This window comes from Stylophora pistillata, chromosome 3 (assembly GCF_964205215.1).
Source record: "Stylophora pistillata chromosome 3, jaStyPist1.2, whole genome shotgun sequence".
Classification (NCBI taxonomy): domain Eukaryota; kingdom Metazoa; phylum Cnidaria; class Anthozoa; order Scleractinia; family Pocilloporidae; genus Stylophora; species Stylophora pistillata.
Window position 1 is genome coordinate 17,657,317 of NC_142521.1, and position 25,741 is coordinate 17,683,057.

Genomic DNA, 25,741 nt, shown 5'->3' on the forward strand with positions numbered 1-25,741 from the left:
GTAAATCCTAGCGTTCTGATTGGTTTCTACTTGGTTGGGCTTTTCCATACGGACCTTTTCCACAGAAACGGTCATAAGCTGCGTATTCCAGATCGCGAAAGCCAAAAAATTTTAGATAAACAAGATCCGAGCGGCTGCCAGATCGACTTTCGCGCTCCCTAGAGAAAAAAAAAAAGAAGTCTTCATCGCAGGTTAAGTTATATGTATCTGACCCAAAACTGAAGATCCTTAGATCTCTTTTAGGCTGAAGGTAAACTAATAACTTCATTTATTATCCAACTGTGCCTCGTAGGGTACAAATAACGCGCGATATGAGTACAAATATCACGCGATATTTGTACTCCAGAAATTTCCGCGAAATTCGCCCGCACTGAAATAACAATTTGGCGTGTTGGATAAAAAATCTCTTACTAGACGTTTCGTTGTGTAGCATCACTAAGTATTTTTACTCATTGTTTGTATTTACGGGCTCGTCAAAATACGGCACAACTCGTAAAAATACTCAGTGATACTACACAACAAAACGTCTAATAAGATATAAACATAAACATATGAACATAAACTACCGAGGAATGGTGGGATACTCGCTCTCGTTACTCACCGCGCGTCATAGTTTTCCAAGGGAAGACTGGGGTAGAGTGAACTCAAGATGGCGAACAAAGAGGAGAGTTTCCGAATCATTTTGTTTTATGGTTTTCGATGCAAAGTATACGTTTTCTAATGGATTAATAACCAGAATATTTTTCCCTTGAAACACGAAATGTGAATCCGAGAGAAAGCTATTTCAAATGGTGGGTATTTGTTCTTCAGAGTGCACAAGTCCCTAACAGTGCTTTGTCAAAGCTTACGGGTAAGTTTGATGTTGAAGTTGGGTCTACCGTCAAGTCGCCCGGAAGTCATCTCGCCAGAAGTCACGTTACCTGGAACCTGAGTCATATCGCCCGAAATTTAAGTCATGTCTCCCTGAAAAAAAATTCAAGTCGCCTAATTTTTTTTTATCGCTTGTAATTTTAAACACACCAAAATGGATTATTTTTAGAAAGTGCAGACGGCGCCGATCGAAACACCCTTTTGTGCATTTGATTATGTTACCAGTCCTTCTATAGTGAGATGTTACCGAATTCCAATTTCAATTTTAAATTTCTCTTTAAATGCGTGGGACAACCTCATAAGGAAATGAACCTCAGATCTTCAGATACTAAGCCACGCAGGGACTCCATGGTGAGCAAGGCCCATTACAATGACATGCGTTCTGCATACTGCTAGGATCGTTATGAGCCTTGCTCACCTTGGAGATCATCAAAACAGATTTCAAAACTACTTTTTTAAAAAATGATTATTACAGGACGACAACAGAATCAGTAAAAGAGAGATGAGCCTTTGTTACAAAGGGAAAGCTATACTGGCACCAATGGTTAGAGTTGGTACTCTGCCAATGCGACTCCTTGCTCTGAAATATGGAGCTGATATTGTTTATGCTGAGGTAAGTGTGCTGTGAATACCTTAGAGCTTTCTACTTATGCATGTGAGAGACATGGTGGCATAGTGGTTGGTAAATGAAAATTTCAATTTACATGATTTGCAAAATCTGACTTTGGGTCTAGGTGAGATCAGCATGTCATGTTCTCAGAGAGTGGAAAAGGGGTTGTGCATGATGCATGACCAAGGCCAAAAGTAAACTTAGATTGTGTGATTTTCCTCCTAAACAAAATCTCAAGATTTCTCTGAAAACTCAGGCATGAAAAGAGACATGAAAAGTGTTTGCTTTCTCCCTGAAATGTGACATGTAGAATGCTGTATAAAGCATACATAATATATAATTTTTCTACAATTTGTGTGTGAAACAGGATTAGGTACCCCTCTACCCCCCTCCCCCCCATTCCTTCATTACCTTCTCCAGCATGAGAGTTTACTTTTAAACACTTACCTCTCTACCTGGGAGTGATGTGACCAGTGAGTGGCTATCAGTTACCACAAGAATTGGAATAAACTGCTATGTGGTAACCTATAAAGGACTAATATCTGATCCTTTAGAAGGGGTGACTAATGGTAAAATTCAAGAATTGGGAGATGCTAAAACCCTTGTGTGAAAGTTAACTTTACCAGTCCTGACTGCTTTGCTCTGATTATTGCAAGGTGCTGTTCATGACAGGAAAAGGAATTTAACTTTTAATGCTCTCTTTAATTTGGCATTCATTTATGCTGTGTAGTAGCTTCTAGATCATGATTTTTTCAAACAACAGTGATCTCACTCAGACTTCCATTGTTCCCAATCACAACTCGAAGCTAGTCTAGCTACCCTTGATTGAGATAAATGGCTGTAGTGAACAAATCCTGGACTTTGAGAACTTTGAAAGACATGTGTGGCTTTAAGACAAATGAATTGTACTCCGAAACAAGGAGACTTGGAAACTTGTTGCAAATTAAGACTGATGACATCTTGAGAATGGATGAGAAGTTTCTAACCCCCAGATTTTAGAAAGGGTTATGTATTCATAACCAGTAATAAATGAAGCAGTACTCTGGGTCACTGTTGGTTATTCAAACCAGGAAGAGCTCTGAGTGGCTTAGGTGAGGCAGGTCATGTGATAGTCAGACACTACTTAACATAGGTCAAAAATTTCCCTCCTGAATGATCTATTCATGAACACTTTACACCCTAACATTAGTATGCATATTTTCCATAATAATTTCTTTATATATTTCTTACTTAAGGTGCTTTCAAGGAGAATTTATTTAAAAATAAAGAGCTTTAATTGGTGATCATTTCTTTTTATCTCGTGATCCTAATATGTGATTCAGGGGTGATATTGTAAGGAGAAATTAGATGTTAGTCACTCTTAGGGATCAGAGGGCTAAGAGAGCTTTTACAATGTCCTTTTACAATCTTGTTTGATAATCATTTTTTTTTTTAATTAATGGACCTTTCTTAAAAGGTTGGTTTTTAGGCTAATCAGTATGTGGCTAATCAGAATACAGTGTCTGTAGTTATAAACTAGACCAGTTTGTTCAAAAACATGGAATACTTGGCTGAACTGTTAAGGATGGCTGAGTAGATATCAAGACTGGCTGGGTCAGGGTACATGTACAGTGCAGGTTTCTGATTTTTTTAATTTTGATTGGGAAAGTTCAGAGTATTTTTATGGTTTGAACTCTGCCAATGATTGAAATCTATCCAGAAGGTAAATTAGACATTAAGCTTTCAAAGTTTTCTTTCACCTCTTTTAGGAAATAATTGACTTCAAAATTCTCAAGACAACCCGAATTGAAAACAGTAAGTGATCATGTGTAGTAAACAAATTGTTTTCATCTGAATTACAGTTACCATCTGTTTTTTGCTGTTGGCAGTTTGTGCTTTTCTCTGATCTTTGGATAGAAGAACAATTTTCACTTTTCTTTGAGCTGCATGATACATTCCACATTCAAATCACCAGTGATGTGCAGTTACACACATTTATCCACGTGTTACATGTACATATTACACAGATGAGCTTATTATTTCTCTAGTGATACTGAATGGTTTTTAACCCTGTAACCCCAAAGATCTGATTGTTAATTCTCCCCTCTAGTAGTTACCACTGACAGTTTCCTTCTAAATTAGTTATGAGAATTTGGTTTTAGATCAGGAAAACAATTTTAACCTGATAAGGTTACATATTCTTATTACCTGTTTGCTGGATATTGTACAAATATTATAAGGACATGTTCAGGGTTTTCCTTTTCAAAGAAAGTTGAAGTCGGATGAAAGGGAAGCAGGCGGAGACAATTTGGGTGAGTAGCGCCCAGCCTGAGTGGCGAAGGCGCGAACAGCTAGGGGGGTCCGGGGGCATGCCCCCCCCCCCCGGGAAATTTTAAACATTTGAGCGCTCTGAGATGCAATCTGGTGCATTTTGGGTGCTTAAATTAAGGAAATGAACAGGCTTAACAACACAAGAAATGACAATGTATTTGATAAAATGCAGCCCTTTTCTAGCACGTTGATTGGCAATACCGGGCACATTGCTTATAAATATTAATGTAAAACAACACTCGAATCGATCTGGAAGAATTTCACATAAAGATATATTGACACAGAAATCAAAGGTAAACAAAAATACGAACATCACAGAAAATATTTCGCAATTAATTGCATCCCACACGATCGCCTGAGACTTACTTTACTTTGGACTTGGCCCAAGGTAATATTTGTGATGCTTTGGCTTAGTGAGAATAAGTAGTTCCCAGTTAAAGTATATCTGTTTTAACTAAAACAGTTAAAAGCGGATAAATCAAGAAGATAATCGACCTTTCAAATAGTAATTTATTTAAATGCAAAAATTGAATAATTTACGTATCTTTAAGCTTGAAGGGATGCCAGTGATACATGACTTGACCGCGCAAACTTGTACTGAATGTCACGTACCAGTACACGCGCAAAAATTCTACTTCATTTTTTGCTGAAATATGTACTTTTTATCGATTTCCGTTTCTTATACGTCATTGTCAGACAACATACAAAGTGTTTATTATTTATCTCAAATATTTTAAATTATATAACAGCAAGGACTCTTTTAGTCGCCGGCGACGGAGCCGTTCGCAGGCGGCGAAAATCGCCGGTCGCCGGCCGAAAAGGAAAACCCTGCATGTTACATGTTAAACATTTTTGGAAGTTAAAGGGCCAACCAAAAAACTGAATCAAATAAATTATTTCTATTTTTTACCAGCCGAGGACATAAATGCAAGTCTACATATCCAAACTCTAAAAGGGGCCAAACCTCAAATTCTAAGAAGAGAGCTTTTGTGTGAAATGTATTAGGTTATGGCTTTGTTGAACATGTATTACTTAGTTTAATACCTGAATAATTATTTTCTTTCAGAACTTTTGGGCACAGTTGACTTTGTGCTCACTGATGGAACAGTTGTGTTCAGGACATGCGACGTAGAGAAACAACGGGTTGTCTTTCAAATGGTTTGTACGGCCTTCTAAATACCTGAGTAATGTTAAAAAATATGGTATGGCAGGGAGAGAACTGTTTACACAAAACAAATATCTTTATGCCCAGAATAAATTGATACAAATAGATGTTCTGTTTTATTTGAATGTATTGTTAATCTTGTTATCGATGTTAGAGCCCAGTATTTGACACGTGATTCTTTGATTATGTATTCCGCAGCTTTTCATTGGATTGATAAAACTTCGTTGTATTGTTATTGCAGTTTACGATCAATAGATTGATTTATTTTGAGAATAATTGTTATTTTCATCGTTGATTGTGATTCGTGGTCGATTGCCTTTCAAGAATAAAGATTCGTGCAAATGGTCAACTTTGGTTTGTCATTTCGATCAGTAAAATAGTCCCAAACACCTCGTTAACTGTGTTTGGAGCAACACCCCCTTGAACTTGAGAATTTAGAGTTTTGGTCACCGCAAACGCTACAGCTTAGATAAAGTAAACTGGACTCTGGATCGGTGAGTCAGTGGATGCGAGTCTTGCTTAGGTCTCAGTTTACTCTCACAGTGTCTCCTTCCACTGAGGAGTATACTTGGGTTGTCTGCATACTGTCAAGGAAAAGTTTAAAAAAAAGGTTAAGGCTGCACTCAAGCCAGTGGCCCATTTGGCTAGAACCGATTGTAGTTTCTGTGGTGTAAAGTAACTAGAAATATCTCCAATCCCCTTGGATGTGATGCTACGTGTAGTTCCCAAGCATTTCTTCAATGTTTCATGATAGCATGTGTGTACCTAGTTATATTCCTGACTAGAGAAAGGCTCTGTGAGAGTAATGACTCAGCTACATCTTACACCCAGACCTCTTGACCTGCAGTCCAGGGCCGGGTTGTTCAAAGCTGGGTTAAGATAACTCAGGGTTAGCGTGAAATTTGATTTCAGATCTGAAAGCTTTAAGAGCTTTAACTATTTTTGTCTACAATTTGATGATCGAATGCTCCCTAAAGAATAGGGAAGATTATCCCAAAAAGGTTCTTGAATAGAGAAATAAGGAAATCTGGATTAAAATTTGGACCTGGGTTAGTGCTAATCGGCCTTTGAACAACTGGACCCAGCATGTTTACTGTTAATCCAGCAAATCTGCACATACTGTAAGAGAAACCAGATAAAATTCTTGGGGCTAACAATGGATGAGGAGCCTATCTGGTAAGAGTGGCAGTACCCCTTGTACCCTTGTGCAATAAACCGAGTCAGAATATGGTATCCAATTTTAATTACCATTGTTCTGGACTCACTAGCCTCATCTTCACAATTGGAAACAGGAAAGGATTATCACATGTGTGAGAGGCTAGTGAGTCCAGAACAGTGGCAATTCAAATTGGATACCATATTCTGATTTGGTGTATGCAGAAACAAGGATCGGCACTGTTCCACTACACACACAAGCAATTGTAAACTGTGCCTTTTAAAATTGAAAATTTGATAAGTACTATTATATAACTAGCTGCCTTGTGATACTTTTTCATTCTGTTTATTTAATTTGCATAACTTGCTCTTGTAGAAACTGTTACTAACACATTTTGTGTTATTTAGGGTACAGCAGACTCAGAGAGAGCCTTGAAAGTTGCAAAACTCCTGTAAGTCATTTTTCGATGGTTTGCTTATTTAAATTACAAGACAAAGATTTTAAATTAAAAAATGCTGTTCGTTAAATTACCGTAGCCTTGGTGATCTAATAGTGACAAATAACTGAGAAGACTGTGCTACTCTGTACCTTTCCCATGCCATCTGCAGATGGTTAGATGTGCTAGTCTTCTCGGATAATAATGATAAACTGTAGGTCCCATTTGCTGCATCTTCTGTGTACTGGTTTGCTGGGGACATTTAAGAACTCATGCACTTCTTGCAAAGCTGTAAGTAGGGAATAGTAATCAAAGTAATCAAAGTTTAATGTCTTAATGTGGGGCATGGTTACCCATATTGCCTGAGCCAGAGGCTCATGTATGAAACGCAAGACAACAACCCACCCATCCCACCCCAGGGGAGGACATCCATCACACAGTAATCTCGTGCATGGGAAATTAACGTCTCCTACCCCTAACCCTGCATGAGATGGGACCTCCATTTATTCGTCCCTATCTGAGAAGACTAGAATATCTAAACCATTTCTTGATGTTATAGAAAGGCAGCATATTCTTCTCAATTATTTTAAGACCTTGAGTGTTGGTCCAGCCGGGGCTCAAACGCTCGACCTCCCGCACATCAGTCCAGCGCTCTATCCATTGAGCTAACCGGGAGGCAGGAACATAGCTCTCGGTTAAATTGTAGTCTGACTTTGTTTACAAAATTTCTCAAATTAGGGGCACCTGCAAAATTTCCTTTCAAAACTTGTAAACTACTAAGTACAGTCTGGTCAAAGTTCCCTGCTAATTGTTGTTAAGTGCTTCAGAGCACATTGAAATGGAGATTTTGCTACATAAGTGCATCAATTGTTATCATGATAATTGTTTCACTTAATTTATTTTCTGTTACTCCTGGTAGAGAAAATGATGTTGCTGGAATTGATGTGAACATGGGTTGTCCAAAAGATTATTCTTGCAAGGTAAGTGAAGGAAAACCATCTTTGAATTTGATACATCTATGATAATTTGGTTTTATCAACTGAGTTATTAATATACATGTAAATTGGCCATCATAACGAGTATCTAATGCTGATGTTTCAAGTGCCAGTGATTTGTCGTAGTAAATAATGAGGGGCTAACACTTAAAACGTTCGCTTTCAAAACTTTTAACTGTGGCCTATTTTCATCAACAACTCGGTTGATAAAACCCAATAGTCTTATTATACCCCCAACCGATGCAGCACCACAGCATCTTTAGAAACTTACCGCCCTTCATTCATTTGAATACATGTTTAATAGCTGACTGAAATTTGCTGCAGTTGAGGTTTCCTCCCACCCTATTTCAAAGTAAATTTTTGCAACAAAATTGTTTGCTACATGAACATACAGTTGATAGCTGGATTGCTGAGCTTTGCAAATTTGCTGCTGATTTGGTCTGTTTCTGTGTCTTTGCAGGGGGGAATGGGTGCAGCATTATTGACTCAACCAGACACTGTGCGCAAGGTTAGCTATACTAATGAATTTTACTTATTACATTTATAGCGGGTATGATCTCATTACACAGAACTATTGATCTTCAAGGCTTTGACCCCTAATAGTGACTAGCATCTAATTTCTCCTTACAATATCAGACCTGAATCACACATTAAGGTCAGGAGAATAAAGGAAATGATCATCAACTAAAGAAACTCTTGATTGTAAAACAAATTCTCCTTGTCAGCACCTTAGGAAATGTGTAGAGAACAGTATGGAGAATATGGAGACTGATGTTATACAATACAATATACAATGCAATGACTTTATTTCAACTTGAATTAAAGAGCAAATACTTGCTAATATCTCCAAGTAAAGATATTGAAATTACTAAAATACAATAATACAATAAAAGAAAATTAAATAATATATATATGTATAAATAAATTTAGATATGACTAGTAAGTTAAAAATTTAAAATATTATTTACTACAGAAGGTACAACAGTCAATGTCAAATTTCATTTTGGAAAATGTGGTGGTGTTTACTCTAGTTACAGTAAGAATATTGTCGCCCCGCAAATTAATGCTACAATTGCGTAATTGAAATAACTTAGAAATATATTAGGGAACAAGTCCATGCAAAGCCTTAAATTCAATTATTTAAATATTATGCATTCTTCTATTAGGTGTTAGGGCTTAAAGGGTTAACTAACATGTCTTTTTACTGGTTGTTTATTTTGACAGATTCTCACAACGCTTGTGCAGGGAGTGTCAAAGCCAGTGACATGTAAAATAAGGATTTTACCCACTGTAAGTAAAATCAAGAGAATTATACAGCTGTATATTGCTTCTGGGGTAATAGTGAACAATGGTTCTTATTTTCGGCTGTCGGTAACTCGTCGGTCAACTGTCGGCCGACCCACTACCAATAGTTGGCTGACAGTGTTATAGTAAATTTAGTGCATGTACTTATTTCTTATATCCTTGATTGTACAACAGTCGGCCGACAATATCTTTTGGGAACTGTTCTTCACTTTTACCGCTTTTTGTACCCAAAGAGTGCTGTTTTTATTGACCTCTGTGGAACCAAACCCAAAGTTATCGTAGAGCCCAGAGGTCCTTAGGTTTTGTTACGTCGAGGTTAACTTTTGATTTCGGTGTTTCTAATTTTGAGTGAGTGTGACTGACTGTAAAATTTGAGCTTCCATAACTGTTCTGCTTACCCTTGAAGAAAATTACGATAGTTTGGCCCCGTCCAGTAACTACTAATTGACCCGATAGTAATGCCAAAAGCGAGAATCCCGAATTTAAAGGACTTGTGAAGAGTGATTTTGTAGTTATGCTGCTGTCTATCGCGTTTTTTTTTTTTTTTTCGGGTTCTTGATTTCTCATTCTTCGTAGGTTGAAGAAACAATTGCTTTTGCTAAAATGGTGGAGGAAACCGGTATCGTCGCTCTGGCTGTTCATGGAAGGTACAGTACGTTTTCTACAGATATGCAGGAATAGAACAACACGAACATTTTGCGGTTGTTGCTATGTCGCAAGAAACGTAGGTCGAGTTCCTGAATTGAAGGCATCCCGTAATGTATACAGCGCTTTTGATAAAATTTTTTCACGCACTTCTATTACTTCATGATTTTACTACACGGGGGATTCATTGAAAATAGAAAAAAAAAAATGCAAAACTAAGCAAAGGGAAATTATTAGGAAAGGAACCCTTGTTGCAGAACGATATGCTGAATAGTCGTAGACTATCGTCGTTCATGATTTCATTGATATTTGTTTTTAGGGAAAAGCACGAGCGTTCACGAGATCCAGTCCACATTAATGTCATACGTGAAGTTGCCAAGGCTGTCTCTATTCCTGTAATTGCAAATGGTGTGTCGCTAATGATAAATACGTACAAAGATATTGAAAAATACCGTCAGGAGACTGGTTGTTCCTCAGTCATGTTGGCAAGAGCCGCTCAATGGAATCCTTCAATTTTTAGGTAAAGTTCCCCAAGATTTCTCTTTTTTTTTCTCTTTTGTCATTAATTTAAATTACTATTTTTGCAATTGACCAGTAAATATGTAGCTCGGGAATTATTTCTTTGTTTTGTGCTTAAATGTGTGAACGTTTTTACTTGCGCAAACGCGAATGACTCATTTACTTCTTGACCCTACTCCTACATGCGGTGTGGGTAAAGGGAGGAATGAGTTTGCGGAATATGATTCCTGTGGAATGACATCAGGCAAGAGATTATGAACTGTATATTATTTCAAGACAAGAATTAACAGGGAATGAATTATGCCTAAATCCTACCGGCGTAAAGGAAAACCGAGGTGTATTAAATGTGTTATTGGAATATTCCGCCATATTGGAATAGCTAGCCGACAATTTCCACACGACCCCGAAACTCGTTTCTAGTACACCTAGTACTTCTTAGTTGTCCTTTCAGCTGGTAGAATTTAGGCTTGATTTATATTACGGCGGTATTGTTAGTTGATTTATTTCCTGGCGTCATCCCACTGGTATTCCGCATGAATTATACCGTACCGCAAACACAGTCCTTTACCGCGTGTGGGTCAGGATTGGCGTTGTGAAGAAAAAGTGCATATGTTTTATTAATGTACTGACCTGGTTATTCTGGTTTCTCCACAGGAAAGAGGGTCGCTTATCTGCATCAGAAGTGATAACAGAGTACATAAAACTGGTAATGATTCAAAAAATCAAATTCTCCTTCCTCTTTTTAAATACTTTATTCTTGGTTTTAAACCGAGGCCAGTCCCATGTCCCTCCATGTTTGTGCAGTAGTTTGGCAATTCTTATTCAAGTTCGTGCTGTTTTGGTTTGATTAAAAAACACATTTGTCATAGATAAATAATGTGGACAGTATAAATTCTCAGTCAAAGGACGTAATAATATTTTATACAGGCCATTCCTACTCTTACAAAGCCATTTCTTACTAAGTGTTTACTTTGGGCATCCTCTCTGTATGCACTTTAACATGCGGCTGTTTTCTCCACTAAACCGTAGCCTACTTGATAGAGAAGTATATCGCCATTTTCTCGTAAAACTAGTTCAGTAACCCATGGTCCTTTCCGACTTATCCAGTGAGTGGAATTTAGCAAGTTCAGTACTTGTTAAGGTGATACGTAGCTACACGAGCAGCCGATAGTGAGAGAGAGGGATGAAAAGGGTCTACATTTACCTACCGGATATTTATATTGTCTATTTTTTTAGGCTATAAACTTTGACAATAACTTTGGGAATACAAAATACTGCCTACAGCGGCTGTTGCATGAAGATACAACGTCTACAGAGGCTCTTCAGCTTTTACATGCTAAAAAAATGCTAGAAATCTGGTAAGTATTGAAGAATTTCTAAAGTAAGGTGTGTAGTTTTGCTCAGCTTTTGTATAGCATCTAAAGGAAAATCCTTCACCAGTATATGAAAAGTTGACAAAAATTACATTTATATGAAGAAGTTTTAACATGTTGAAGAAAGACAAAATCAATTTAAGTGATACTGTTTGGAAGGGCTTGGTAGCTTTAAGGTCAATCTTGCGACGTGCAGTACAACCTTAAACGCGAAGCATGACACAAAATACTATTTCGGTGAGAGAGAAAACACAAACGAGGTAATAATAAACCATGAAGGAACAATGATAGCACACTGAAAAAGATTGAAACGGAATAATTTACGACACGGCACGCCGAACTTGATTTGGAGTGTTAACCAACTTCTGTATTAGCTGACTTGTACTGAGCTTGTGGTTCTTTTTGCTTGTGTCTCAGTTAACACATTGAAGTAGAATCAAACAAAAATGAATATGGTATATTTCTTTCGATTACTTTTCCCTATCTCAACCGAGAGATAAATGGACAAAATTTCTAAGGCGTAGGGAACACCTATCATTTGGTCTATGAAAGAAAATGATTTTTCTCACATCATCGAGAAGACCTCCTAATTTATCCCCAAATTTCGTTACAAACTTTCTCAGCGAAATATGGAATCTTACTTCGTACTATGAAGATGCTGTTCAGAGGAGGACTCATAAAATGGAAACCATGAAAGATAACGAGGTGAGACAGACTACCGAGCAAGCAAATCAACACACAGTTGGTCAATCAGTGATTTCATTCGCCTTTTGCGAGGTTGAAAAGTCTGACAACGTCTGACAACAAAAACAGCAGCTGAAGCTATTGTTCATGAAAACATATGCTCAGTGCCAATAACCAGCTTGTGATTACATGTAATTTTAAACCAAAATAAACAACATCAGATGAATTACTCCTTGTAAGGTTTTGGTTGAGTGATTCCAATTTTGTTCATACGTATTTTATTTCTTTTTGAATTTTGTTGAACGTAGAATGAGAAGAGGAAACGAAAACGCTCGAACCTTTCAAGTGAAATAACTGAAATGAAAGTCAAGTATCTCAGGTTAGCAATAGGACTGTGTGATTTTGTGTCGTTGTTTTTTTATTTTTGAATGAAAAAACAACGTTAGCATTCCAAATTAATTCTTAAAATGTGGACCCTTCTCAGTAAATTGATGTATCTGTAATGAGCGATTAGATCGTGCTGTTTACAGCTGGTTCATCTATACCTGAGCTACGACATCTTGATACCTGGGAGTAAAAAAAAAGTTGAACAGAGTAATTTGTTACTTTTTTTGTAACGACTTTCGTGTAGACATTAAGTGATGACGACAAAGCCGCTAACGAGCCATACTTTCTTTAAAAAAAATTAATAAAAGGCATCGATTCTTTAAAGTGGTTGGTGTACATGGTTCAAATTTCAAAGATAGCTTATCTTTGAGCTTCTCACTCGTTTTAAAATTTCAATTGCGGCGAATACTAATCCGAAGTCCAAAGCTGAGCGCATTGCAGTGGTGTGCAATAAAACCAAAACAGTAACAACTAATCAGAACGAGATGATATTAAAGAGAGAGCCTAGGAGAACTAAAAGTAAAAATAACTTTAGAAAACTGCCCAAAGCGCGGAGAATTGCAGGCGAACAGCTCTCCATTTGTAACAGCCGTCAAATCAGTGACAATTCCAAGTTTTATTCGATCCGCTCAACTACGCTCGCCACACCGTTCGAACACAATACGATCCTCATCTGAAAAATTAGTAAAGGTAATCACATGATTTCGAGTGCAATTTGGAATAAATAAGCACGAGTAAATTTTTTCAAAGACTAATAATATACATGAAAAAATTTCTCAGTTCTGATTGGTTAAGATGAATGCAGTTTTCAGTTAATTCAGTGCAGAAGAGGGTTAATTCAGTTTAGAACATAGCTAGCAGAGTCGCGCAATCAAATTCATTATACGTAAGCGTGCTCAAAATCCCGATAGTGCACGCTGATAGCGTCAGCAACTCCGACTTCGCCAGAAAAAATTTTTTTTCGCGCGAGCGGCCATTGCTAGTGCGGGGAAAAATAATATATTTCGCGACAATAATGGATACAAATAGAAACTCGGCCTGCTATTCCGAAAACGAAGACAATGTTTCGACCTTTTCCCATGGGCTAGAGTTCTTAAATGAGGCAGAAAAATAGAAAAACAAAGGAAAAGGAGACTCGGCATCAGCGCCGTCACGATTCGCTTCAACTGATATTGTTGTCCGTTTTTCGCGTCGCATTTGATGCACAATTCCACCGGCTATGTTCTAAAACAATTGGTTCATGCTTTCAGCTGTGCACTATCGAGTTATGGAGTACGTGGGAAGTTTGGAGAGCACTCAAGAAGCTAGAGTTGCCCTCGGCTATCGCCTCGGGCAACTCTTACGCTTCTTTCATGCTCTCCAAACTTCCCGCGTGCTCCATAACTCGATAGTGCACGCTAAAGCATGAACCAATTGTTAAGCAAAGAAAGAAACAAACCGGACATTCTGATTGGTCAAGGTCAATGTCAAGGTCAAAGTCAAGATCAATGTCAAGGTCAATGTCACTTGCAGGGTTTGAATAAATTATTTTTGCACGTGATGCGCGCGCTTTTCTTCTGCGAAGTTATGAGAAGCTACCTCGTATTTTTTCATGTAAATTTTTTCAAAGACCACAAATTGCACTCGCCCTACGGGCTCATGCAATTTTGTTAGTCTTTGAAAAAATTTACTCGTGCTTATTTATTCCAAATTGCACTCGAAATCATGTGATTGCCTATACAAACACAATTGCATGAGCCCATTAGGCGAGTGCAATTTGTGGTCTTTGAAAAAATTTACAAGGGCTTATTTATTCCAAATTGCACGAGAAAATCATGTGATTATCTATTAATAATATACATGAAAAAATACGAGGTAGCTTCTCATAACTACGCAGAAGAAAAGCGCGCGCATCACGTGCAAAAATAACTTATTCAAACCTGCAAGTGACATTGACCTTGACATTGACCTTGACATTGACCTTGACATTGACCTTGACATTGACCTTGACATTGACATTGACTAATCATTCTGACCAATCAGAATGTCTGGTTTGTTTCTTTCTGTGCACTGAATTAACTCTCTTCTGCACTGAATTAACTGAAAACTGTCTTCATCTTAACCAATCAGAACTGAGAAATTTTTTCATGTATATTATTAAGGCGAAAACAACAAGCGATATCAACACATTTGCGCAGAGGTTTGATCTAGCGTCGAATGACGAAACCTCGGCAGAGACTGGGCTTAGTGCACAGGAAACCTAACATTAACACGATTGAGTTTAATCTCGCATCTGACTGATTCAGCGGGTGGCGCAGGATTTTTCAGATCACAGCGTAGAACAGGTGCATTCTCAGATTACTCCCGACTCTTGGTTGACAAGTGCTCTCTTGATCTGTCAATATTCATGTTCATCTCAAAATCTAGTTTTGTTTTTTTTTTGTAGAAAATTATACACAGGTGGTGTCACACCTAAAGGGATCCTTCTGGAGTGGTCAAGGTTAGCATTGTATTTGGCATTTATCTCTGTAAATTATGTTAAGGGGCTCAGAGGTTCAGCAGCCGTGTCCAAAGGATAGCGGAATCAAGTCTATAACTGTGCCACAACGTGAACGTTTTATTTGAACCCTGACTGGCACATGTTCAGTTCGGGTTTTCTTCATTCAAGGCCATGTTGGATTTCATATAGCAATAAAATGCACCAATCTTTGCCAGTTTTTTAAGCATTAATTGTTGTTATTTTTTTCTGTGCTTGTTGTAGTCGTAGAAGATGTTGTATACAGTGTTTTAACAGCAATAGCAGCAACAGTTACAACGACGAAGATAACCGTAAAAATAGTAATTTTTTTTATGCTTTCTCCAGGCGAAACAGTATCAAACAGCCCACCTATGAAACCGTAAGTGTCTTTTACATAGAGTTCTTTACTCAGATATTTTTACTCGCAACAAAATAAGAGTTGGAGTGGTTTAATATTCTGTAAATGTGCGTTCTGCGATATATAAGTTCCATTATTTCAAAAATTAAAATTCTTTCCTACGTAGCTCTTTACTCTTTCCTTTTTTGATAGATTGAAAGGGAAGAAGACAGATGGTTTAAAAGTGTTGTTGTCGTCGGAGACAAGAAATATTCTTCAACGGAGTGGTGGGTGGATACTTTAATTTTCATCTTTTATTTATATTCTCTTACAAGCTGTAAGTGTGGAACACGCGATGGAGTATTACTAATGTCTAGTGCACTTAACTACGGGTCGAGAGATCTGGGTTCGAGACCTGGCTGGGTTATTGTATTGTGTTCCTGCTCTCAGAGTGCTTCTTTCCGCTCAGGAGTATGAATGGGTACCAGCTTATTTTCAGGAAACTTTGATGGGGGGGGGGTGTAGCCTTGTAATGGACCAGCATTCCATCCAGGGGGGAGTAGTAGTCCGGCTGTGTGGGCCACTTGACTCAAACTTTTCTTTAAGGTCGACTAGATATGGGCCACTTTTCAAAGAAACATACTCAACTGTGAATAGTTGGTTTTGTATATCAATCATAGAGCGAAGTGAAGAAATGCTTTAAGACAAAAATTAGTGATAATAATTTTGAACGACGTTTCGACCTCGCTGAGGTCATTTTCAAGCTGATGAAAAGGAAAATTTTTTACATATATGTACTAAATTCAAGACGTGGGAATGATAAAGGCGATAAAATATGGAAATCTGTAAACGCTAGGCGTAAAATAGAAGTGATAAAATTGCAAAGGAGACAATACGAATAAATTAATATGAGAAGTGACGAAAGTAAAACTATAAATTATACGAAGATACCGTAAATTATTATAAAGATAGGTTTGCGTGGATTGAGTCTGACTGTTTGTTCAAGCTTGGCTTAATTTCTTTTAGAAAAAGCATCTCTTGAATTAGGCAGTCCAGTTTACTTTTGCATTTCTTCAGGATTTTGAAACTGTGATGCAAGTATTGGGGTATGCCCATGCCGCTCTTTAATGTGGTTCCCGATTGAAGACTGAGACGCTTTGTGTTCTTCAGCACGTTGGTAGAGGTGCCGGCATGTGTAGCCGACATAGTCTGCATCGCACAGACCACACTTAAAATAATACACAACGCGTTGCTGATTGATGATGTTGCGCTTCTTTTCCATTGGTTTTAACTCATATCGATCTTTCTGTTAGTATACACAGGAGAAATGTCAGTTCCAATTTTTCGGCTTAGGTCGCCAAGTTGCCTTCGTACGGAATTTGCTGATGTTTGGTCCTAAAAAGGGAAGTAAAATTTGCATGGGTGTTTTTTTTTCTCGTCAGACGTTTGATTGATCGCTGGATCCCCAGACACTTTTTTTTACAACACCGATATCAACGAAGACATCAAGAACATCTCGTCCCACGAGCTCTCTTTCCTTCAGAAACTGGCATTAAGTCGCGGTCTTGATTTCGCTCTTCCACAGCGAGTTTCATCTAAAGAGATCCAAGTAGGGTTTGAAAAGGCTTTCTGGAAATTAGAACCGAAGTTGAGCGAACTGTCAACAAAGAACTAGCAGCTGTTACGATTGTTGCTTTGAACTACACCGAACGTAAGACCCCTACACCACCAAGATCAATACTAAGAGCAATCGGGCAGTTGAAGAAGCGAACCGACATTGTTATCACGAAGCCCGATAAAGGATCAGGAGTGGTCGTAATGGACAAATGTGATTATGTGCGTCTCCTCAAGGAATCATCAATCAACGATGACAGCAAGTTTAGACCTATGAGTACCAAAAGACCAAAAATGAGCGGGCGACCACCAAAGCACTATCATCCGCTATTACAGAAAGAAAAAGAATTAGCCACCGCCGTACAAAGAATATTACCCAAAGAAATCGCCCAACAAATCATTCAAAGAGGTTCGAGGCTTGCTCACCTATATGGCTTACCGAAAACCCATAAGAGCCGGTTAGCAATGCGCCCCATCTTATCCGCAACGGGGACATATAATTTCAAGTTAGCAAAGTGGCTGGATGAAAAACTCAAACCACTATCAACCAACAGTCACACAATCAGTGATATTTTTGAGTTCGTGGTGCTCTCCATGATATGGAAGTAGTTGATCGTTGTGTCCTTGTTTCGTACGATGTAACTTTACCAACGTTCCTGTCGACGAAACAATAGCTATCGTTGCTGAAAAAGCGTTTCCGAGGACGACTGGTTCAACAAAGAACATAATCTCAGCATCACAAAAGCAGAGCTGGTAGAGCTGTTGAATATTGCCACAAAGCACCAGTTATTCCAGTTATTTCATACGATGTAACTTTACCAACGTTCCTGTCGACGAAACAATAGCTATCGTTGCTGAGAAAGCCTTTCCGAGGACGACTGGTTCAACAAAGAACATAATCTCAGCATCACAAAAGCAGAGCTGGTAGAGCTGTTGAATATTGCCACAAAGCACCAGTTATTCCAGTTATTTCATACGATGTAACTTTACCAACGTTCCTGTCGACGAAACAATAGCTATCGTTGCTGAAAAAGCGTTTCCGAGGACGACTGGTTCAACAAAGAACATAATCTCAGCATCACAAAAGCAGAGCTGGTAGAGCTGTTGAATATTGCCACAAAGCACCAGTTATTCCAGTTCGAGGGCAACTTGTACGAACAAATCGATGGCGTTGCCATGGGATCGCCACTTGGGCCCCTAATGGCCAATGCATTCATGTGCAGTATCGAAGATCGACTCGAGGAACAAGGCAAAATGCCCGAATTCTACAAACGATACGTAGACGACACACTAAGCATAATGGCAGACACCGAAACAGCTGAAAAGTTCCTAGCCACACTGAACGAAAGTCATCCTTCGGTCAGTTTCACTATGGAACTGGCCGTGAACGGCAAATTGTCTTTTCTGGGAACAGAAATCATGCAACGAAATTGCCGTCTGGAAACGAATGTGTACAAGAAGCCATCTGATACTGGTCTGTTATTGCATTATCAGAGTCATGTCGACGTAAGATATAAACAATCATCATTGCTTAAAACAATGCTAAATCGCGCCTTTAAGTTGCCATCTAACTGGCAATTTTTTCACCAAGAGTGCGAACGCCTCACCGAAACCCTCTCGCGACTCAAGTACCCAACTCGACTACTACATTCGACCATTAATGATTTCATCACGAAAAAAGTGTCTGGGGATCCAGGGATCAATCAAACGTCTGACGAGAAAAAAAAACACCCGTGCGAATTATACTTCCTTTTAAGGACCAAACATTAGCAAACTCCGCACGAAGGCAACTTGGCGACCTAAGCCGAAAAATTGGAACTGACATTTCTCCTGTGTACACTAACAGAAAGATCGGATTTGAGTTAAAACCAACGGAAAAGAAGCGCAACATCATCAATCAGCAACGCGTTGTGTATTATTTTAAGTGTGGTCTGTGCGATGCAGACTATGTCGGCTACACATGCCGGCACCTCTACCAACGTGCTGAAGAACACAAAGCGTCTCAGTCTTCAATCGGGAACCACATTAAAGAGCGGCATGGGCATACCCCAAGTGACTTGCATCACAGTTTCAAAATCCTGAAGAAATGCAAAAGTAAACTGGACTGCCTAATTTACGAGATGCTTTTTCTAAAAGAAATTAAGCCAAGCTTGAACAAACAGGCAGACTCAATCCGCGCAAACCTATTTTTATAATAATTTACGGTCTTAGTATAATTTATAGTTTTACTTTCGTCAACTCTCATATTAATTTATTCGTATTGTCTCCTTTGCACTTTTATCACTTCTATTTTACGCCTAGCGTTTACATATTTCCATATTTTATCGCCTTTATCATTCCCACGTCTTGAATTTAGTACATATATGTAAAAAATTTTCCTTTTCATCAGCTTGAAAATGACCTCAGCGAGGTCGAAACGTCGTTCAAAATTATTATCACTAATTCTTATCTTGAAAAGCTTTTCTAAAAAACTACTTATCAAAATTTTAAAGTAGTGAAGGAAGCCAGTGCAATCTTAGAACACTTATGATTCTCAGTTGGGAAGTGGTTTTTATAAACTTGCTGGTGAAATAAATATTGGTTTTAGTTTCCGCGTTATTTACCTACTGTTATTGTGGTATTCATGCAGGGAAGGCAGCAAAAAAGCTGCCGAACAGGCTGCCGCCATTGTTTGTTTACAATCCATGGGTGTCCACGACGGTCGATTAAAGACGGAGAGCACGTGACATTACAACTTTCTCCACAGTTTATTTATGGAATCGCCTTCAATCAATCCCCGAGCGGAATTGAACTATTTGCTCCCTACTTATACCAGGATGACTCATAATTTACATCGATAGCGGTTGCAAACCGCAATTTATCCACTTGTCAAGCTGATCAAAGCTCTATGACTTGATTAGCCTTTGCTTCAGGCGTATTTTTGTGGTAGGCATGGTATGGATGTTAGCTGTCCTGTAGGAAACGGAAAAATGCAATTATTGTGCCCGGGAGAAGCCAAAATTGCACTCTTGTTTTATCGGAGTTCAGTTCCTTATTAGTTGCCATGAACACCATCAGTATATACCACAGAGGTGAATGGCGCACTGGTTGACTAGTTCGGAAGTGATCAGATGGTACACTTCACCCCCGAGCAGTTGAAGAGATAAAATCTTGCGTCAAGAGTTCAACGTGAGACCATGTTTCGGTGTATTGACAGGAATCCAATATTTTTTTTTTCTTTCTGTCTGATATATACTAAAATAAACTTCGCTATGATGAAAGTGGTGGACAATTACATCCACGTATTTTAATAATGGATATTTATTTTAGTGTTGCTATATTAACGTGCGTTTAGTGAAATCAAGCCACCTAGTTTGGTAAGGAAAACCAAACAGAAGGCATAAGTGAAATCATAGGGACGGTTATTGACACGAGGTCTAACCGAAATCATAGTTTTACGCAATCAGTGGGACTCAGGTTTTCCCTATAAGTAGATCGATGTGATCAAATAAATGTTCTTTGCACTGTTCGCTTTCGGTCTTCTTGACGCTGTTCACAAAAATAAGTGTTCAGATAAGAGGTTTGGCTAAATTGAAGATGGTCTAGAGCGCGGTTTTGTTGACCAACGGCTAAACGTCGTTTAAATAATCAGACCATATACTCCTAATTTGCAATTTTCTGTAGTTTTTTCCTTGGATGTTTCCATCTTACCAAACTAATAATATTTTAATTCCCTTTTCGTTGAAGGCATCGTTCGTGTCTTTTCGTTTTTCTTTGCTGGGAATCTATTCAAGTCCTCCAAGGCTTATTTACACAGTGTAAATACTCATTGTTTTTGAAAGAAATCCTCGTTCGAGTTTGTTACAATAAAAATCACGTCGATTATAGAAATGAAGTAACAAATGTCTAAACCTTGTATTAAGACCACGAGATTCATTTGTGAGGTAATCTCCATGAATTAAGGGTGTGTATAACAAGAGATAAAGATCGATTTACAAATTCAACAGTAACAGAGTCAAAATTCGTGAATGTCTCAAATCAACAGCGCAACATCCGGTCATCCACCAGACGGACCAGTATTTATCACGTGAAATGCTAGAGGGATTTGGTTTCTGCAGTATATGTAGATATCCATATTTGAAGTGTCGCTTTGAGTAATCTGGCAAAATGAAACGCCGCACAAATCTACTTCCTTCAGCATCTGAAATAATCCAGATGCGAATCAAGTGTCGTACTTCGTAATTTGTATCAAACAAATTTGACAGCGTTTCCGCTTGAACACATTATGCATAGAATATATCTTTCATGTAGCACTGTTGACGCAGTTTTCTGATCTAGTGAACTTCGATCAGAAGAGAGCTAAACATCACATACTGATGTTAATAATATTTTATTGTAATAACCGGCAACTGAAATATGTGCATTTAACCATCAAAGATGATCTTTTTGTACCTAATTATTCTATTTATGTGACAAATTAACGGTTTCCTTTTTTCGAGGGCTGTTTATTTGTTCGTCTAAATATATACAAAGGTTTTCTGGAACTAAATGTGTTCAGAAAAAGTGTCCATGCTGTCCACATCGAGGTCCATATCGAGGTCGCATATTCCAGCTAGAGCTGTGTAACATTCCAACATGTGGTTCAAACGATGAGGACTGGCCCGACAAATGAAATGGAAAAAGTAGCTTAGGAGCGCTACGATAACTATACCTACCATCCACGAAAAGATACGGAGTTTGCGTCATCTTGCGTCGGGAAAAATCTCCTCGAATGAAGTCAGCCAAGAATCTTGGATGTATCTGCCAGTAGCACCCACCCTTGTTATGAGCAACTTGGCCTCTCTGGAAACATTCATGCAATGAAAGATTATGGCGGACTGTGTTCTTCCATCGTACTCTGTTTTCAGTGAATTCAGGAAAGCGTTCTTGGATGAAGCTATATATCTCAGACAAGGTTCTTTGCCCTCGTGGCGAGCTTAGAATAGCATAAGTAATTACCTCGACGTAGGACAACGGACACGAATTTCTCTTGCGCCTTTGCTTCTCTGGTTCTCTCGGGGGAGAAATCTTGTTTTCCTCGCTTGATACACTAGGTAATTTGTGGAAACTCACTGTCTGATTCGTCTCCTTTGCATTCATGATAAACCAAAAGTGAATCTTCCTTGGGGAAAAACCGAACAACGAAGATCAGTTCTAGCTTTCAACAACTGCAGAACGAAAGCTCTTGCACGTTGTATTTGTATGATCATTTCGCGGATATGGAAATTGCGGACTTGAATGATTGGTTGTTGCGTTCATTGTAATAATTGCTGTCTATTATGACTTATCCTCTGGTACATAATAAGTGTTTTTTATTAAATCACTCACACAATACAACTCCTTAGATCTGATTTTCCTAACCAATGACAAAGCGCTTCCTAACTGGCTGGTGTTGAAATCTGGGGTTGTATAGAAACAATTCCAGCGATTGATAACTCTCAGTTTCTCATTACTTGCCCGTTTGGCAGTGTATTGAAAGTGTGAGGAGATTCCACCCCGATACTCTCAGGGGTGATTTCTCATCACCCCTGAGAGTACAGGGGTTACGCAACTAAACGCAAGAAATCGCGTGCATTTGTACAAGTCAAACGGCTTTCAGAACGACTTTAAACAGAACCGAAAATTTCTTCGACTGAATAGTTGTTTCGATGATAAAACTGATGAAAAAGTGAAAAATTTCGCCAAGAGATATGGTATGAATATTTCAAAAGGGCTATTAGCGTGTGTTGCAGCCATTTCCGTTTCCTTCACTAAAGCGCGGACAACGTGTCTACAAGTGGCCGTCGAAAAGAAAGTTGTGCTCAATGATGTAGATGCCTTTGTATATTCACGGAAACAAAACAGTGCAAGGATCTTTTGCTTTGAATGCAAAATAAATAAATACCAAATACTTTCACTGATGCGTGAAGCATATTTTAAACGCTAAGTGAAAAGAGCGTCGGTTCGAAGTTGTGATAGGATGGAATGAAATAAACTGCAAATCTGTCACGAACTTGAAACCAAAAATGAATCTTTTTATCGTGATATCGTGGTGTCTCGATCACCCTCGCGCTTACGTCTATTGTGAACTCCAAACTAACGTTTGTATTCAAGGCCTGCTACAGTTTTTCACTTGTTAGATCGTCATGCTGTAATATCCAATCAAAAAGCTTTCTGAAGTTAAAACAAAAGCTTTAGGTTTTTTTATATGCATAAAATAGGCTAACATATAGTAGCTCATTTGTGTTTTTTTCACTTTTCAATGAATAAATTCACGGTTTATAGTGTGTGTTTTGGTATAATTTACAAATGGATTTTTTGTTTTTGTGGTTCTGTGATTATGGCGTTTTTGTTTTGAATAATTCACAAATTTTTTTGGTTTAATGACTTCAATTCAAAAGATTAGCCTTTGTTGATTTGTGTTACGGTGTATAGGTGTGTTTTGCAAATGAATACACTCCTGGCTTCAAATTTCACAAGAGCTCTTGATGAAGTGTGTCATTTTGCAGTGAGATCTCAATTGAGAAGGTTGCCAATAATCAAACTGAGTGCGTTGCATTCAAACAGCGACGATGTCGTAAGGAACAAAGACCAGAGATCCTAAAATGTAAGAGTGTAAAGGAAGTCAATAATGCATGAAAATCGCACGTAACAGGCCATTAACACTCAAGGGGTCAGTCAATTAGATTCCACAGCACTCAAGGCTTGAATAACAACACACCTCTGAGACGGAATAACCTTTAACTTTATCACGTTTCTGCTTTCCGCAAGAATGAACCACATGTTAGCAATATAGAAGGCAATTAATTAAATCATGAACCTCGAACCAAACGGATACTTACTATAGATTGTTACGATTGATACATTTCTTCTAGTTGACAAACATTGCCAAAAGATTTTGCGGGACGAAGGCCGTTTTTCTCTTGAAGAAAGTCTAAGTAAAGGACTATGAAACTTATATCTACGAATGTAAGGGGTTTTGAACGAGGCTGAGTGCTTTAGTTGTCTCAGCAAGTTTTTTGAATAGTGCCAGGTGTTATGAAAATCCGTGTCATTAGCCATTGCATGTGGAAATTGGAATGACGTAAAGAAATGTATTTGTTAACGTTTTTTTCAACCTCTCGCAGATTAAAAATAAGACGATGACTGTGACTGAAACTAATGTTTTGAGAGAAAATGCCAATTAAATAGAGCATCAGTCCGACGTCTTACAGTTGTGATAAAGCAGAATAAGATAAACCGCAGAACTGTTACAAATCACACCAACTTTTATCATTTCATCGCGATGTCTTAAGTAACGTGACCATGCTTGGTGCTCACTTGTGTGGAGCCTTCTTCAGTGCTTCACCAAGTTAGATCGCCTAGGCCCAATACTAACCATGTCGATTATAGGCTTTGAAATTAAGGCTTGTAGAGATTAAAACAAAAACTTACCTGCTTTTTTTATTTTTTATGGAAACCTTGAAAACTTTGGAGTATTAATCGTCGGTAAGATAGTAAACCTTTGGCGTGTCACGAAAAGGAAAGAAAAAGATTCAAGTTCGCTTCCACGGCGTAAATACCATCTTGAGAAGAACATTTTCACCAGTAACTGTTTATTTGAATTATCCGTTGTTTCATTTGCGTGTAATTACCAGAGTAAGTTGTCCGGCGTGCCTCATATTATTTTACATTGTATAATTTTTTTTTATTAACCAGTCTCTCACGTGTCTACAGAAAGCATCAATACTGTCGTGTACGTACTTGTAAAGCTATTATAACTAGAGGTAGAAAAAAAGATAAATTAAGATGTTGGGAGTCGTTTTACCGTTCCTTGATATTGTGGAGCGAGTTAAAGCAGCTTAAAGGATCTTTAGGGGCCAACACATTTCCCCCTTATCGACATTCAAGCAGCACTTAATGATTTAGGCAGGTATAAGTCCATTTTACATTGCCATCGTTAAAAAAGCAATTTTCTTCAAAGGAATTCATAAACCAACATGGCTGCAAGGTGCGTAGGCGGTACAAATTATTTCAAGGTACTTGACAGCTTTTCAGAAACAGACGCCTTTTCAAAGAAGTTATGCATTCCACAATAAAAGGACGTGGAGAAAATGAAGACGCTTGCGTGTGGATATTGCGCAAATAAAACAAAACATCATGAAAATGAACACTGAATACTTTCTCCCTGAAAATGTTTCTTTGAAAATGGACACTCGATTAGCTTTTTATCTTCCGTTTGTGGAGGGGAAGATGTTTTCTAAAAACTAAAAAAGTTTCAACAAGCTCGTCAGCAGCTACATCAAGTAAACTATGAAACTGGTGGTTGTTTTCACAAGCGAATGGACTACCAAGAAGAAAATTTTTCAGGCCGGGTGGTAAACGTATGAGCAACGAAAAGATTGACTGGCGTTGGTAATGAGAAACTGATATTCAGGTCAATCCAAGGAGGCTGTGGTAAATTTTTAGAGAAAATTCAGAGACTGATTTCGTATTGTACAACTGCCAATTTCTAGAACAATGGTTTTGAAAATTGTCTCATGACCAGTTCAATAGCTTTCCTTTGAGATTAAAAAAAAAAGTCATTTTTGCAAACATTGTTGCTAATCTAAAGGCCAGTTCACACATTCAATTTTTGTCGCGCAAATGAGAGCACTTTTGTGCCTAAGTTGAAACTTAGCGCGAGCAAACCAACCAACCCCATTTTATCAGCACTTTTCATAGTCTTCTGTTACTAAAAAATTGTACAGCCATTGTTTTCATTAGGGACCTTAAGCAGTCAGGACGGCAACGTTAAGGAAGACTTCGATGAAAAAATTAATTTCTACTCTTAGTTAAAATTTCAAAAATGGCTGCATGAGC

At 38.2% G+C, this 25,741-nt stretch overlaps 1 protein-coding gene and 2 pseudogenes across 2 annotated transcripts; all 3 read left to right on the forward strand.

Annotated features, from left to right (window-relative positions):
• The first annotated feature begins 607 nt into the window (after window positions 1–607).
• On the forward strand, window positions 608–20,886 carry LOC111342620 (tRNA-dihydrouridine(20) synthase [NAD(P)+]-like). 2 transcript variants are annotated; one of them, XM_088753676.1, is made up of 18 exons: window positions 608–850; window positions 1,346–1,483; window positions 3,229–3,274; window positions 4,857–4,948; window positions 6,519–6,562; window positions 7,467–7,527; window positions 8,003–8,050; window positions 8,767–8,832; window positions 9,424–9,494; window positions 9,812–10,012; window positions 10,666–10,717; window positions 11,248–11,369; window positions 12,008–12,089; window positions 12,377–12,447; window positions 14,881–14,934; window positions 15,298–15,331; window positions 15,503–15,576; window positions 19,533–20,886. In XM_088753676.1, exons 2-18 carry the CDS (start codon window positions 1,373–1,375, stop codon window positions 19,627–19,629), a joined length of 1,326 nt encoding a protein of 441 aa, XP_088609802.1. In that variant the 5' UTR covers window positions 608–850; window positions 1,346–1,372; the 3' UTR covers window positions 19,630–20,886. The 2 variants fall into 2 exon arrangements, with proteins under 2 accessions (XP_088609802.1, XP_088609801.1); XM_088753675.1 differs by having other exon boundaries at window positions 608–791.
• LOC148734832 (uncharacterized) lies at window positions 16,743–17,894 on the forward strand (annotated as a pseudogene).
• Window positions 17,925–19,526, forward strand: LOC148734833 (uncharacterized; annotated as a pseudogene).
• Window positions 20,887–25,741: the final 4,855 nt, after the last annotated feature.

What these genes read in the sequence shown, in the direction of transcription:
- LOC111342620 (XM_088753675.1), top strand. An exon ending in TTGAAAGTTGCAAAACTCCT is followed by an intron (nt 6,563 to 7,466) that starts GTAAGTCATTTT and finishes TACTCCTGGTAG; the next exon opens with AGAAAATGATGTTGCTGGAA. An exon ending in TAACAGAGTACATAAAACTG is followed by an intron (nt 10,718 to 11,247) that starts GTAATGATTCAA and finishes CTATTTTTTTAG; the next exon opens with GCTATAAACTTTGACAATAA.